The following is a 15,613-nucleotide window of genomic DNA, read 5'->3' as shown; positions in this document are numbered from 1 at the left end:
GGTAGCTTCTTCCGTTCTCGAGTTATTATTTTTTGGATGCTTGACCTCACTGTGACCTTGACCTTTGACCGATTTTGACCAAAATCTAATCAGCACTAGCCATCACCCTCCTGGATCACGTGGTGTAATTTGACATTGGTAGCTTCTTCCGTTCTCAAGTTATCGTGCCTACAAACAAACACACAAACACAGGACTGAAGTCATCAATATACTTACGAAATCTTTAGATTTCCGAAGTAACAAACCAGACCAGACGATTGCAATAAGGGATAATAAGTGAACGAATTGGGGATTGAAGACCTAACTAAAAGCCTTACGCAATGCATCTTGTCCCATATACCCACTCGACAGAATGAAATGGCTAACTAAACGAATACTAATGAAATAACCATCTCGGGATCACTATATATTGGGTGCTCTTGCCTTGGCGGAGTGCCGGCTTTACAGAACCGCAACAATATTATGGAGTTCAAATTTTTCGTACCTTCAGTACCTCTTCCAGAAGCAGTCAAACCAGCCACGACATGCAATGAATGATGGGATTGGTTTCTGCTACGCGCACCCTAATCGGAATCAAACTTAATAACCTGGCAACATCAACTGCACATTCATCAACATCCATTTGATGAATGACATCCAATTTCACTTTTACGCTGCCTCTTAGCCACTCTACAGTGCACTACATTTCTTTTTGCATGACACAATTAGTTTGTGCACCAGGTATGTGGAGGCGATGGTTGAGGCACCAGATACGAGAAAGGAAAGATGCTGTGAGCAACGTACGTATGGGTTGAGACGACGCAAATCAGACTGTCGTATTAATAATGTGACAATTTGTGAAATATGTAAAGTGGGGGGCAGGGGGGATGTAAATTGGGGTATTACTGAACTTTGATTTGTTATCTCTTCCTTTCACTTGTTATGTACATAAGTTTCTCCATGAGCCCTGCTTTCCAGGAGGGAAAATAAATTAAACTAGCGATACCCGTGCACATGCACGGGATAGCAGTACAACATAGCCGGTAGCAGACGACAGACCGAACACGGGGAATGACAAAAATACGCATTGTGCAAAATGTAAGTGGTACTATGGAACGCCAAGACTTCCCAAACATTGTCGGCATGTCCGCTAAGTGCCACAGCAATTTCATAGAGATTGTGTGACGGCGAGCCGAGTTTTTCGTGTGCAAGCTTGGTATTATAATAGAGATTGTTGAGAAACAGTATTTAAAATAGTGTTATTACCTTTGCTGCTAAAGGTGAAGGGGTTTATGTTTTCACCCTTCTCTGTCTGTTTGTCTGTCTGTCTGTCTCTGTTTATTTATCTGTGTGCAGGATATCTCTAAAAGTTGTGGATGGATTTGGATGAAATTTGGTGGGCTGGTTGGGTGTGTGACAAAGATGAATTTATTAGATTTTTTTTTTGAAAATCAAGATCTGGATCCTGGAATTATTTGATTTTTTTTAAGTGATTCTTCACCATTTTGAGATGGGTCCAAAAACGATATATTGCATGATATTTTAAAAATGTATTAGGCCAGATATGTTCTCGTGGATCAGGCATTATGTGGCGGAGGTATGCGCCCTACCGAGTGCCCTTATAGTTATTGCTGTTTTCTTGCTAACAAATTCATCTAAATCGATAATTTTGTATACACAGAGTGGTCTTCAAAATCTTGCATACAACTGCAATTGTGGCTGAAAAGCTTTAATGTGTATGAAAGCAACAATGTACCGATTAAACTGTCGATGGACAATTATTTGGAGATGCATTTCTTATGGATTTATTCCATGTGAACACTATTTTGCCCTGGCATTTGAGCAATCTGATGGAGTAGATGATTCACCACTCCGTGAGACAAGTCTTCACTGATTGAGTTGCACAATTCCACAACGTTATCACTCAGCTCCATTAGAGTTGGTTGCCTGTGTACAAGCACTTGGCTCTTCAAATGTCCCCATACAAAGTATTTTCACGGATTTAAGTGGAGGCTTCGAGGAAGTTCTTTTTACTTGTTTTTTTCTGTTTGTCTGCACAGAACATGAATATGTGTGTTAATTGCATTTGACCGTTTAGAACCCTAAGACCCCTAAAACCCACCGGAACCCAAAGACCCCTTTGATCCATAAGAGTCTTTAGACCTCTAACACCATCTAGATCCCTCAGTCCCTGTAGAACCTAAAGAGGCTTTGTACTCCTTTGACCCTTTCAAACCCCAAAGACCCTTACTCATTTCCACCATTTAGACCTTATGACCTTCACACACCTCAGATCTTTTAATACCCTGTAGACCCCCTTGACCTTTAGACTCTTTCAGACAATTCTCACCATTTAGACCTTAAATTATGCCATTTAGACCCATTTGACCTTTTAAGACCCTTTTGACTATTTCAACCCATTTAGACCCTCTCTGGACTTTTCAACCTTCAGATCTTTCACCTTTGCACATTTATAACTCGACCATGTAGACTTTTCATTTGCAATTGACAACCTTTCATTGATTTGCCACACAAAATACACCCACAAAACAAGTCCTGGTGAGGGTCTGCAATCTCTGATTGCTCTTTCTTATTCTGCATCATTTTCTGTCTCGACACTTGAGGGTGGAAAAAAAAAAATAAACATACAATCTTTCAAAATTTTCATGCGCTACGTTGGAAACATCTCTCGTGGTGTGGGGAGTTGCAGCATGCTGCATGAACTATTGTGTGTCCGTCCATATCTGACCCCTTAAGTGTTTCAGATATTTGGTAAACAGTCAAAAGTTTAGATGCATGACAAAATATTGGATTTAATTTACTGTCTCTTCTGATTATGTTGCCAATACGTGTCCAAAGATGCGCTGATTTTTCCACAAGGTTCTCTTGATCGGAGTTGTTTGCATGATGTAATTGTATGGCTTTATCAATCTCTAGATCTTGTAATCTACAAAGAATGGAAAACAGTCATCATTCTGTGGGCTTCCCTGTATCTTTTGAAGATGTAATTTAGACATAAAGATGGGCTGATATTTTCCCATGTGCAGTGCACATCCATTCTTTTCAAATCATTAGATGTAAAATGAATATAATTTATTTGATTTCAGGAGAAGCATGTGGATACATGAGAGGATTGTACAAATGAATAAGCAATAATGTAGTAAATAATTGAGGTAATAATGTGGCTTGTGCGAATGTGTGGCATTTTTGCAGGGTCATTGCAAATGGTCCGACAAACCGCATGACCACACAGAGCATCGCAATTGTTTTTGGGCCGACGCTGCTGCGGCCTGAGAGTGAGATGGGGAACATGGCTTTCCATCTGGTATACCAAAACCAGATCGTGGAGTTTGTTCTCAATGATTTTTCTTTTTTGTTCACCTCATAAACTTTCCAATGATGTACATATATGTTGGAACTGCTCTGTGGTGTTTCGCTTCACAAACCACCACTTTTCCAATTCGCTCTTCCGATGAAACCCATTGGATTTTTTTTTTTTCTTTCTTGCCAAATAAGTGACTCCTGCGAGCGAAAACTGAGCTTTAACATTCGTGAAGATTATTTTCCATAAGTTATTCAAATGTTGGTTATTGTGCTGTAGAAACATATTTTGTTGTTACCTGTTGCACAGGTATCATTATTTAACAGACTTTTCCAGGACATGTTATTGGGAAATGCAATGTCATCTTTGTGCTCGAGCCAAAAAGCTGAAACTTAATGTACTTTTTCGATTTCCTTTTCTTTTCTTTTTCCCCTAAGTTTACAAAAGCTGTAAATCCACTGGTGAAAACAAACAGTTTATTTATCTCCACAGGTGAGATTTTTTTTTAACTATATCCATTTGCATGTCAGTTGCTTGAAATGGCTGTCAAATGTTCTTTTGTGTTCAGCTTTTCAAAGAAAGTGCTCAGTTGTCAATATGATTTTACAAGGGCTTTAAATTCCTTTTTTCAAAGTTTTGCTTTTGATTATTTTGGATAAATTTTGATAAGGTTTACTGTTTGCATACTGCAGGGATATCTTATTTGTTGATGTTTAGCGAAGCAATGCGGGCCATTCTGCACACGTTAATTTTACAACTTGAGGAGTCTATGATACTTGTACTCAGGACATCTTCACTACTCGCAGCATTTACTTTGATTCTTCGGCTCTGGGCATTACAGCAAATCGATACTTTTTACATTAACTCTTCAAAAACGACATCAACGTCAACATCGTCGTCGACAACAACAACCACATTGTTTTGTAAAATGAATGAGCTTGTTTATGAAGTGCACTTGTTGGGTGGCTCTATTGATGTCATTACAAGATTATTTCTTTTCTGGACTTTTCAGTGAATACCCTTTTATTCTGTTACCGGAAATTCAAGAGCACCAGTGTTTGAGCACAAACAAAATTATTTGCATTCTCATGTCTGTCTGCCAATATTTATAATACAGCACTTGGTAAAAACAGATCGTTTGTAAACATGGCACTTGATTTGCTGAAATATTTTACACAAGTAAATATGGAATGGAAGAATAGCATTGAATTTGGAAATACAAATACAGTGCTATGGTTTAAGATCTTCTCCATCACATGACCACAAAAGTGAACTTTCTGTGAATTGTATGGCATGTCTGAACTAAGCAATGCTTCAAAAGTCACACCACTACTTTACGTGTGTGTGTGTGTGTGTGTGTGTGTGTTTGTGTGTGTGCGTGCGTGTGTGTGCGTGCGTGCGTGCGTGCGTGTGTGCGCACGCGCAGTTGAGTGAATGCCCTATTTGATAAAGTCATGGATTCTCTGTGGTTTGTAGTTGTGCATAAAATATCATGTATGCCTTTTTGGACACTTTGGCACTGTAGGAATGCTATTATTAAATATTTATACCCTCAAAACGTGAATATATTTAGAGGCCATCCATTAAGCCCTGCTGTGAGTAGCTATGCTCTCAGCTTGTAACCAAGGTCTGGATTCCATGAAAATGGTTTGAAATGGACGCCAGCTATAAATGGTGGGGTGCATTGAGATCGTATGTCCATGTGATCTTGAGAGTAAGTTATATTTCTAAATCTTCGAATGTTTCTCCCATTGAGCTAGATCCAGTGAGCTGCCGATTGTGTTTGAAAATGCATCGTGCTGAATTTAATCTCTGGCTGTGAGTGCCTTTCCTTTTTCTGCACATGGGTACAGTATATGAATGTATTGTTTTTTTTGTGGGTTTTTTTCTTCTTCCTTGTTGCAACAAAAAACTAGTACTTTGTTTGAAATCACTTTTGTTAATGCTTTTTGTTGGTAACAGTTTATTTTTTTTATTTTTTTTTAAACTTTCAACCGAAACTGTAAAATTTGCATGTCTTTGAGAGAAATTGATGGTCTGCATTCTTACATTTGAAGCATCGCGATGGCACAAGCTTTCTTTTAGATTAATTCTCTTTCTGAAAAGGTCTTTTGTAATCAAAATGTGTAAAGAACCTATATGGAGAGAATGAAAGAATTTTTTTGTTTTGTTTTCTTTAACTCCTGGTGTCCTCCATTGTTTGTTATTTTCAAAGCATGCAAGGAAAGAATGGATTTCATAGTATTGAGTTTAGTTGGATCGAAGCACATTCTGGTTCTTCCAGTTTTTATTTTTCTCTAGCCATTCCAATGACGAGTTAATTTGAGTGAAGCATATGTTAGAATAAATATTGCAACTTTTTTGTTGCTATATTGTGAGCGTCGCAATTTGTTTTTAATCTTTAAAGGGGATTGACCACAGTTGTGCCATTCCTCAGAAAATAAGGACAATAACACTGCATTCCAGAGGAAAAACAACTTTTGACCCCAGTGGTATTTTTATTTAATTTTTTTTATTTTTGATTCTCAGTCACGTTTATTCAAGTTCAGATAAAGGTTTAAATGTTTGACCTGCAGCACCGTCTTCATTAATGCAAATGCGCTTAGGTTGGCTCATGTACTTAATGTTTTTAATTCATTTCCCACAGCACTGGAATACAATGTACAGTATGAAAAGTATATTTTGGGGATCGTCGCAAATGTATATCGGCAAATTGGACTTTGACGTGTAATGTTGTACAGCAAATTGATTCTTGCATTGCAAATAAAATATACTTGTATTAAAACACCAGAGTCCAACAATGTTGAGTCCAAAAGTTCAACTTCATACGACATTTGCAACTGCTTGTTTGTTTTTTTGAGCTTTTTTATTTCGTTAATAAGCATGTCTATGTTTTATCCAAATGCTTGTCAGTGGCTTATAATTTAATGTTATGTGAATGTTCCACATATAATGCTTGACACAGTTTAGGATATTCCCCCATTTTTGCCATGTTAGATCAATGCAAAATATTGAGTGATGAGGGGGACAATCTGATGAACTGCAGGAGGACCACCACCAGAATCGCAAAAAGCATGCAAATGCAGTACACCACAATTGATGGATGCCCATCAAATCAGAGTGGAAAGGTACAGTCTGAAGATTGGTGCTTTGACGAACGTCATATCTCGTGTCATATCACGAGTAGGACATGAGCAGCATTGCCTGGGCAATGTCAAACTGTGAGAGCTCAATGGTTGAATGTATTCACACCTGTGGAGAACAGTAAAAGTGGTGTGAGGGCAACAGTCGGCACCATATCTCAGAGTGAGAATTAGGGCTGGGAGCAATTGCTCGAGCTCTGGTCACAGATGTTTGCTTGCCATATCAAACACTGGTCTTTGGAAGGTGAAGGACTATCACATGGCCACACTTGGCCTTTTGTAAGTTATGTGAATGGTCTGGTCCACAAATGTAATAAAATTGGTCTGGTCCACAAATGTATCAAAATATAATGATAAATTTATATAATTTTGAGTATTTAAACACCATGTTGAGTCCTTGACTTATAAATGGAAATGAAAGGTTCAGTCATCAGCTGAAGAGCTTGTGGCAATCTTCTTTCTTTTGGAGGAAGGGTGAGGTCAGGCCAGGCCAGATTAGATCTGTGACTTGCTCCAGGTACCATGTAAACCTGTACTAACGTGTTTCATGGTTGAATTGTTGGCGACTAAACTGTCGTCTCCACCAGGCTTCCTGGTGAGGAGTGTGTAAGGATATGGATACCCAGCAGAATTAAATACAAAACCTGTCAAAGGGTGTGAGGCCTTGACTTATAATGGAAATGAAAGGTTCAGTCATCAGCTGAAAAGCTTGTGGAAATCTTCTTTCTTTTGGAGGAAGGGTGAGGTCAGGCCAGGCCAGATTAGATCTGTGACTTGCTCCAGGTACCATGTAAACCTGTACGAACCTGTTTCATGGTTGAGTTGTTGGCGACTAAACTGTTGTCTCCACCAGGCTTCCTGGTGAGGAGGGTGTGAGGATATGGATACCCAGCAGAATTAAAAACAAAACCTATCAAAGGGCGAAGAAGCTCCTTGTAAGCCAACGGCTTTCAATATCTCGTGCCAAACTGTGTTTGCGGACATTGTCCTGCATTTGAGTTATTTTCTTCGGAGGTTGGTGGCAGGATTTGCGAGCAGAAAACACTTCATTCCATAAAACCCACAAACACAAAGAAAACTGAAAACCCACTCTGTGGGAGTACCTGCTGTGCTGCTATTGCCCTTCGCAGGACAAATCACCGGATGACAGGATTGGGGTAAAGCCTACGGGACCCCCATTCCTTGAAGACGAGGAAAAGCATGGGGTAAACTTCCTGGGTCAGATTGTGGTGCTGTATGGTGGAGTGGTGCTGAGGTGTCGTCAACCTGAGGTGGTGCCTTTGGGTGGGTGCCTGGAATGTCCTATCCCCAAGAGCGGATGATCACCTGTCCTGTCTCTGTTATCTGCGCTGAAGCGCTTGAACATCGGTATTGCAGCACTCTGAGGTTCCGAGACTGGATAGTGGTGAGATCATGGCGGGTGGTTACATCTGCTATTGGTCTGGTTGCTCTGATGGTTACCATGCCCAAAGAGTTGCTGTAGCTGTGTCCAATAAGCTGACTCTAATGATAATTGATGTAACACCAGTTAATGAGTGTATTCTGTGATGAAGATCTGTGATCACTCCTTGGGTACCCTTTCTCTGGTTCTGTACATGCTCCGACTAAGGCGAGTGATCTCACCATGAAGAACGCATTCTGTGCCGCACTAGAGTCTGTGGTTGATCAGTGCCCCAGGCGAGATACTTTTCTAGTCTTGTGGAATTTCAATGCATCGACTGGCACAGATAGGGATAGTTATAAGACATGTGTTGGTCCCCATGGGTCTGGAACTGTGAACCAGAACAGCACTAAGTTCCTTGACTTTGCAATAAGTCATGGACTTAGGGTGGCTGGTTCATGGTTTCAGCACTCACAGGCTCATCGCTGGACTTTATTCCAACGCTGGTGATATGGCAAAGAATATTCACCATGTGCTCGTTGATGGTCGATGAAGGATGATTCAGAACTGCAGGGTCTCCCGGAGTGCTCAGTTCCTCAATACCGACCCCAGGCTTGTTGTAGCAACTCTGAAGTTGCAGCTTAAATATGGCACAATGGTGCCATCCCAGCCTACACTGGATGTTGGCAAGCTCAAGGATGAGCGGGTAGCTCATGAGTTTGCGAAAAGGCTGATGGGGATTTGGGAGGCAGTGAGGGTGGTGGTCTGGGTGCTTTAGGGACTCTTCAAGAGTTGTGGAGTGCCTTCAAGACTACCTTCTTTGATGTTGCTGGTGGATGTCTTGGAACTCACCATTGGGCGAAGAAGAATTTTGTGTCTCAAGGAACATTGGATACCATTTACCAGAGTTGCAGAGCCAGGTGTAATGGCAGAGCTGAGATGTTCATGGAGTTGAGGCATAAAACTGACTTCCTTGTCCACCCTCAGCACATGTACAGTGTGTGAGGAATCTGTGAGGGTTTAGAACATCACCTGTGGTCATGATTGTCATCCTGTTTCCAGAGGAATTTGTGTATTGCGTTTCTTCAAGGCTGTCAGTGTACTGCAGTTAGATCAGAGGATGGTGGGCTCTTAACAGAGGAGTCTGAAGTGAGGGACCGCTGGGCCGGTTACTTTGAGCGGCTGTACCATGCAGACCCACCAGCTGTTGAGTTGGATGTAAGGGGTGTTGCCATCCCTTTTGCTGACTCTCCAATCAACTGTCATCCACCTTTGTTTGTGGAAACACAGACTGCAGTGAACTGGGTGAAATGGGCGTAAAGCTCCTGGGATCTGTGGCATCCATGCTGAACTTCTCAAGGCTGGTGGAAATGCTGTACTAATGTTGTTGCATGCAGTTTTGTGCACTGCCTGGAACACAGGCATCATCCCAACTGACTGGAAGAGGGGCCTTGTTGTCCCTCTCTGGAAAGGGAAGGGTGATCATCAGGACTGTAACTCCCACCGGGGGGTGGATGTGGCTCTAGGTGCCGGGCAAGGTCTTTGCTTGGATAATTATTGATAGGGTTCGCCACAATTTGCTTGAGCACCAGTGCCCAGAGCAGTCAGGCTTTTTCACCAAAGAGGTCAACAGTTGACTGCATCCTTGCCCTTCAGGTCCTCACCAAACGCAGACGAGTGTTTCGGCAGGGGCTGGTTGCAGCCTATGTTGATCTCTGCAATATGTTCGATTCAGTCAATCAATAAACCCTCTGGAGGATTCTTGGTCTTTGTGGGGTGCCACCAAAACTGGTGGTACTGAGAATGTCTGAACTATACTCTGGTACTGAGAGTGCTGTGAGATGTGATACCATCTGTGACTTATTTACTGTTACTGGAGTTTGTCAGGGGTGTGTAATGGCCCCCACACTTTTCAATGCTTGTGTGGATTGAGTTCTGGGGAGGATGTCGGAAAGATCAAGCTGCGGTGCCTCCTTTGTGAACGTCAAGATATTTGACATTGATTTCACCGACAATGCAGTCATCTTTGCTAAAACTCTGGATATCCTTTTGTGGGCCCTCCAGGTGCTGAATGAGGAGTCTGAGCCACTGGGATTATGGGTTTCCTGGGTCAAAACTAAGATTCCAGGCTTTCAAAAAAACAAATCTTGGATGCTGCCATCTTATCCGTACTGGTTTGTGGTAAGGATGTTGAGGTTAGGGAGAGACTCACTTACCTTGGCGATGATATTCATGTCTCCGCTGGCTGTTAGCCAGAGGTCAATACACATCTGGGTAATGCCTGCCGAGTCGTGCATTCCCTGGATCATGGTGTGTCGTGCTGTCGGTACCTGTGCAGGAAGACAAAAGTCTGAGTCTTCAGGTCCTTGGTGCTTCCATTCTTGCTCTGCGGATGTGAGACTTGGACTCTGACCAGGGATCTGAGATGGAGACTTAATCCCTTTGGTACCAGGTCTCTTCAGAGAATCCTTGGCTCTCGCTGGTCGGATTTTGTGTCCAATAAGCGGTTGCTGAGAGAGACTCAAATGAGATTTGTTACCCACATAGTCCATGAGTGTCAGCTGCGGCTGTATGGACATGTTGCCTCGTTTTCCTGATGCTGATCCTGCTCACCAGATTCTCTCGGCGAGGGAGTTTCCTGAGTGTAGGAGGCCAATGGGCCAACCACGTGCCTTGTGGTTTCAGCAGGTTGATCGGCATCTCAAGGAGATGGGGATGGGCCATGAATCTGCCTGGGGGATTGCCAGACAGAGGCCCCTGGAGTACCGATGGAAAGTGGATGCAGCGACGTGCTGATCTGCCGCATGCTCCTATACCTGACCTGCCCTGTGAGGAGGGGAGGCCGGTGAGGGGACCTTAACCGTTTCATTCCCATCAAATTTAATATGCGAATACAACAATGGAAAACACTGCAATAAAGTGAGACTAGCAATAAGCAGCCAATGACCAGGCATGCTGTCTCGGGCACGATGATGACACAATAATCTTCATTCTCACACAATCTGATAGGAATATGCATTGGAAACGCACTTTCTTTTCAGCTGTCAAGTCAGGGTTTGATTTCTTAGCTTGATTATCAACTGTTTTGTTAATGCTTCACAATACAAACTATGCTGTTGCTCGGTTGGAATTTAAGCTGAGTGTCCTGTTTGCTAGCATGACTTTGTGCACGTTCAAAATACTACTTTCTTTCACAGAGTAGCCAATTTTCACATTCTTCCCACATTCAGTCGATCATCAGGCCTGGCGAGGCGGTGCGTGAAATATTTGGCCCAAAAACGTTCCTTGGTCGATCCTATGACAAGGTGGGAGTATTTCGGTCCATCAACTGCGTGATAGTAGAATGTTCACCTCGTGTATGTGGAAAATGTGACCACGAATACTTTTGTGGAAATGGTTTTTGGGAATTTCTAAATTATAATCCAACATAGAGTCTAGATTTTCATCTCGTGACTTTCATCTACTTGGACCACTCAAAGTTTATGAATGATGATCACATATCAAAACACATATCCTGACATGGCTGTGCATTTATCCTAAACGTTTATATGTACATTGCATCAAGACTTTGCCACATTAATTTAACAAGTCGGGTGTAATCAGGCATTTTTAACCTGAAAGTGACTCTGTAAGCTTTACCTTGAGAAATGGTGGGAGTTTTGTAAACTGCCCTGCACTGTAAGATTTGATGAGAAACAGTCCACAACATCCTTGAACTACTCTCATTGCTTGACTTTATTGTGCATTACTCTTAAGGTGAGGGTGAGCGATTAGCATTCATTGAAGATGAAGTTTGTGGAAAAGTGAAAATAATTTAATGTGTTGATTTATTGGATTGCTTCATTAAAACACAGCCATCACAATTCCAAGCATCGTCTGTGGGATGGAGAGCAGCTGGTCAACCTGGACCAGATAATGTGAAAGTTGGGCAACAGACTGGCGATTCCTTTGCCAAATATATGGATATTTACCTTTGCCACAAAGTGGATAGAGGTTATGCTTTCATGTCTGTCTGTCTGTCTGTCTCTGTCTCTGTTTCTGTTTCTGTGTGTGAGCAGGATATCTCAAAAAGCTGTGCACGGTTTCAGACGAAATTTGGTGGAAGGGGGAGAGGAAAGTGGGGGGGCAGACAAGAGGCCACAAAATAACTGCTGTGGAGACCACCACAAAAAAGCCTTTACAATGCGTTGCATCTCGACCTCGAGGCACCGCAACGAGCGTACCGGTAACCGAGAAGGTGCCACGGCATAAAATAAAGACATGTCCCTTTAGTGTTTTCAGGGTGAAACCAACGTATGATAGAAGACAGAAGGGTAACTTCTTTAATATTTATTAATCCCGATTGTCTACCTACAGCACAATAATACGAATTAAATGCAACAATTAACAAGAAAAAGAGCAATCTGAGATTGCAGACCCTCGCCAGGGCTTCTTTTGTGTGGTGTATTTTGTGTGGTGTTTGCGTACTAGTGTGTTATGTAATTAATGACACATAATTAGAACTGCCACTTTATAACTGCTGGCAGTGATGACCAGGTACCAAGACGTCCAGCTTTGATCGGACACCTGACCCTGACCCATGACGTTTTTTTTTTCTTCATTTTTCTATTGAATTTATAATGGGATTAAAATCAAATGGAAGACCAAATAGGAATAGCCCTGAATTGGAGTAATCGAAAGGAACCCGAACAAGCAAAAAGCAAAGATGAAGTCATCAGGAAGAACCTGGATAGGATTCGCATTTCAGCTGCTGCTCCTCTAACCTCAAACCCATCTAGGCACAGCCAAGTGAGCCTTATTCAAAATAAACAAATCTAAAACAAAGAACCCATCTCAAAAAATTGAATAAGTCTGGCTGCCAGATGATAAGGCTCACTTGTGTGTTGGAAGATACCTTTTGAATTGGTGCTCAAGAGATGATCTTGCTTCCATTCATGTCTGGAGACTGGTGGCCAGGGCCGGATTAAGACCTTTCGAGGCCCTAAGCACTGAAAAGATTATTGTACCCCCGTATATATGTAATCCAAAATAAAAACAAAACTAAACCGTAAAATGAAATTTTATTTTTCGAAATGAAACAAAACTTACAGGAAGGTTTATTTACAGTAAACGCTATGGCATCAGTATTACATTTCATAAAAAATGTGTAAAACAAATAATATTCTTGTATATGTATTTTTTTTCATTTATTGTGGGACCCCCTTTTTGTTGGCCCTGGTTCAGCTGCAACATTTGCACCATGGTCCATTGTAAATCCGGCACTGGAAAAAGAAAACTGGGGCCCCTCTTCCCTTGAGGCCCGAAGCACGTGCTTATTTTGCTTAATGGTTAATCCAGGGCTGCTGGTGGCCAGAATATATCTGACACCAATGCCTCATTGCAGTCCTGTATGACTTGGCACCGAAGGTAGCATTGTTATAGTGAAACATTATTCAATTGTGCACTGACACCATCAAAACGTGAACCTGGTTCGTTAAAATTGATATGCCAGACAACATATTGTTTTTGGGAACTTGTTTGTTGGAGTTGTTGAAAAATTATCACAAACTTAAATTGACATTTTCCAAAGATAAGACTTCTTCCTTACCCTTGATTGTTTCATTCCACGAGCCTTGACTATGTATACAAAATATAAAGTGGAATTTTGAGGGCAGTTGACACTTTCCCTTCCTATCCTTCCAGGTCATCATTGTGCTCTGCTTGCTCTTCTTTCACCTACCCATCCCTTTTTTTCGTTTTTTAAAGTTTAATCTCGTCAGTCCAATAATCTTTTGCATTATTAGTCTCGCCCTGAAGTTGTTATTATATTGTAATGCCCTCATCTATCGGTCTGTCCATGTCTATATTTTAGCGTTAAAATTATTTTTTCTCTGCAACCACTTGGCTGATCGAACTAAATTTTAAACCTCGGAGGGACTCCCCATGGACAAAATGTTATTCATAACTCTGACATCATAGATCACATGGTATGGCAGCCATATTGGATTAAATCTCTGAAACCACTCAACAAAAATAATTGAAACTTGGCATATGCCAACTCCCCTTGGGGATTATAGGGTGATAACAATAATGTCATCGGTGAAGTGGTATTCCAGCCATAATTGGTGGATTCAAAATCCTTATCCGAAACTTCATATATCTGATCTTCGCTCACATCGGGTCGGAGAATTAAAATTTTGATATCGGAAATGTAGTCTGGTGGCCATATTGGATTGAAAATGAAAACGTTAAAATCTTCTCCAGAACCGCTTAACAGACTAATGTGAAACTTTATACATATGATCGACTTGCCATGGGAAATATAGTTTCAATTTTTTTTCCAGCTCTAATACATTAAAAAAATAATTTCTAAGTAACCCATTTTGGGGAGGGTGGGGGGGGGGGTTGGAGTCAGAATCATGCAATTTTTTTTTCCAGCTCCAATACATTTAAAAAATAATTTCTAAGTAACCCATTTTGGGGGAGCTGGAGTCGTATTGCTTGTTTAGCTTGTTTTGCAGAAGCTTAGAATCCGAATCCTTTCGACTGCTGCCTTCGACTGCTGCCTGCCAATCCATCGTTATTAGCTCCTCCACCGAAGGTGACTGGATATCTGTCTGTTTGTCTGTCTGTGTGCAGGATATCTCAAAAAGTTGTGGATGGATCTAGATTAAATTTTGTGGACAGGTTCGGTGTGTGACAAGGCCAAACTGATTAGATATTGATGAAGATCCAGATCCGGTTCCGACTACTAGAATTTTTTAGTGATTCTTCACCATTGAGAGATTGGGCCAAAAACGGTATAGTACTGTGTAGCATGATATTTCAAAAATGTATTGGGCCCAATATGTTCTCGTGGATCAGGCATGGCGTGGCGGAGGTATTTGCTCTACCGAGTGCCTTTCTAATACCTTTGTGACGATGATCTCTCTCCTTGTTTATCAGTTTATCTTATCTTCTCTCTTACTGTCTTGTTCTCATTAATTTTATAAGCAGTTATTTTTCTCCCCCCCCCCCTCCCCTATCATATTCACCTTTCTGATGCTTAGTTTTATTTTGTAACATTGGCATTTATAGCTCTTCCATAAACTTTACTGAGGCATGCAAACAGGCCCACACCAAGTAAAAGGTATAACAATAATAATTTGAGGCTCATACTCTTTACAGAGCTCCTGGCTCGTTGGGAATCGTTTCTAAGATGGAAATGATACTGGACTGTTGGCCACTCTGATGTAGGATACTCGACTGGCGGTGGCAGGAATTTATAATTTGTTCAGGGTGCCAGCGATAGCTCACCTACTCTGAAGAAAGGACACTGTGGGATCTTTAATATCCACAAATTAATGCTCGCAGACAGGACACCCACCTGAATGCCCCTCTGATTCATAGTGCACAGATTGATGTTACCCTGCATCTGAAACCCCAAGGGAAGCTAATCGTCATCATCATCCACACACACTACCCTCGGACAGACAAATGCAAGAAAGAAAAATAATTCTCACCAGCAGGGGATGCAACATTCCCACTGAAATGTCGATGATACACAAGCGGTTAAAATCCATCCGGTAAAAGCACATTTATTTCAACCAAACTGCCAAATGAGCGAAGGTTCATCTGGGAATACTGAAAAATTAGTAACTCATCTGTTGTGATTTATCATAGTTGTATTTTCCACAAATGTCTTGCAACATGTTTTGGTTGATGAATTCTGACCTCAACTTTGAAGTTACTGAAGCCGACTGATGTGGTTGTTTGCAGTATGATCCCATATACCAGTCATTGTTTACCTGAAAGTGACTCGGGAAGCAT

The 15,613-nt window shown here is 41.5% G+C and overlaps 1 protein-coding gene across 5 annotated transcripts in view; it reads left to right on the top strand.

Moving 5' to 3' along the window:
- LOC147029654 (rho GTPase-activating protein 15-like) overlaps positions 1-6,086 on the top strand; it is a 223,255-nt gene extending 217,169 nt beyond the window's left edge. For all 5 annotated transcript variants that reach the window (XM_085872866.1, XM_085872867.1, XM_085872864.1 and 2 more), the window contains one exon: positions 3,193-6,086. In XM_085872866.1, the coding sequence (XP_085728992.1) occupies positions 3,193-3,367 (175 nt within the window). In that variant the 3' untranslated portion in view covers positions 3,368-6,086. The remainder of the gene's footprint in view (positions 1-3,192) is intronic.
- Positions 6,087-15,613: the final 9,527 nt, after the last annotated feature.

Source organism: Eptatretus burgeri, chromosome 3 (assembly GCF_056783735.1).
Source record: "Eptatretus burgeri isolate ZD-2024b chromosome 3, Ebu_testis_v1, whole genome shotgun sequence".
NCBI lineage: Eukaryota > Metazoa > Chordata > Myxini > Myxiniformes > Myxinidae > Eptatretus > Eptatretus burgeri.
The sequence above is the reverse complement of the archived record's forward strand: the minus strand, read 5'-3'. Positions and strand labels throughout refer to the sequence as shown.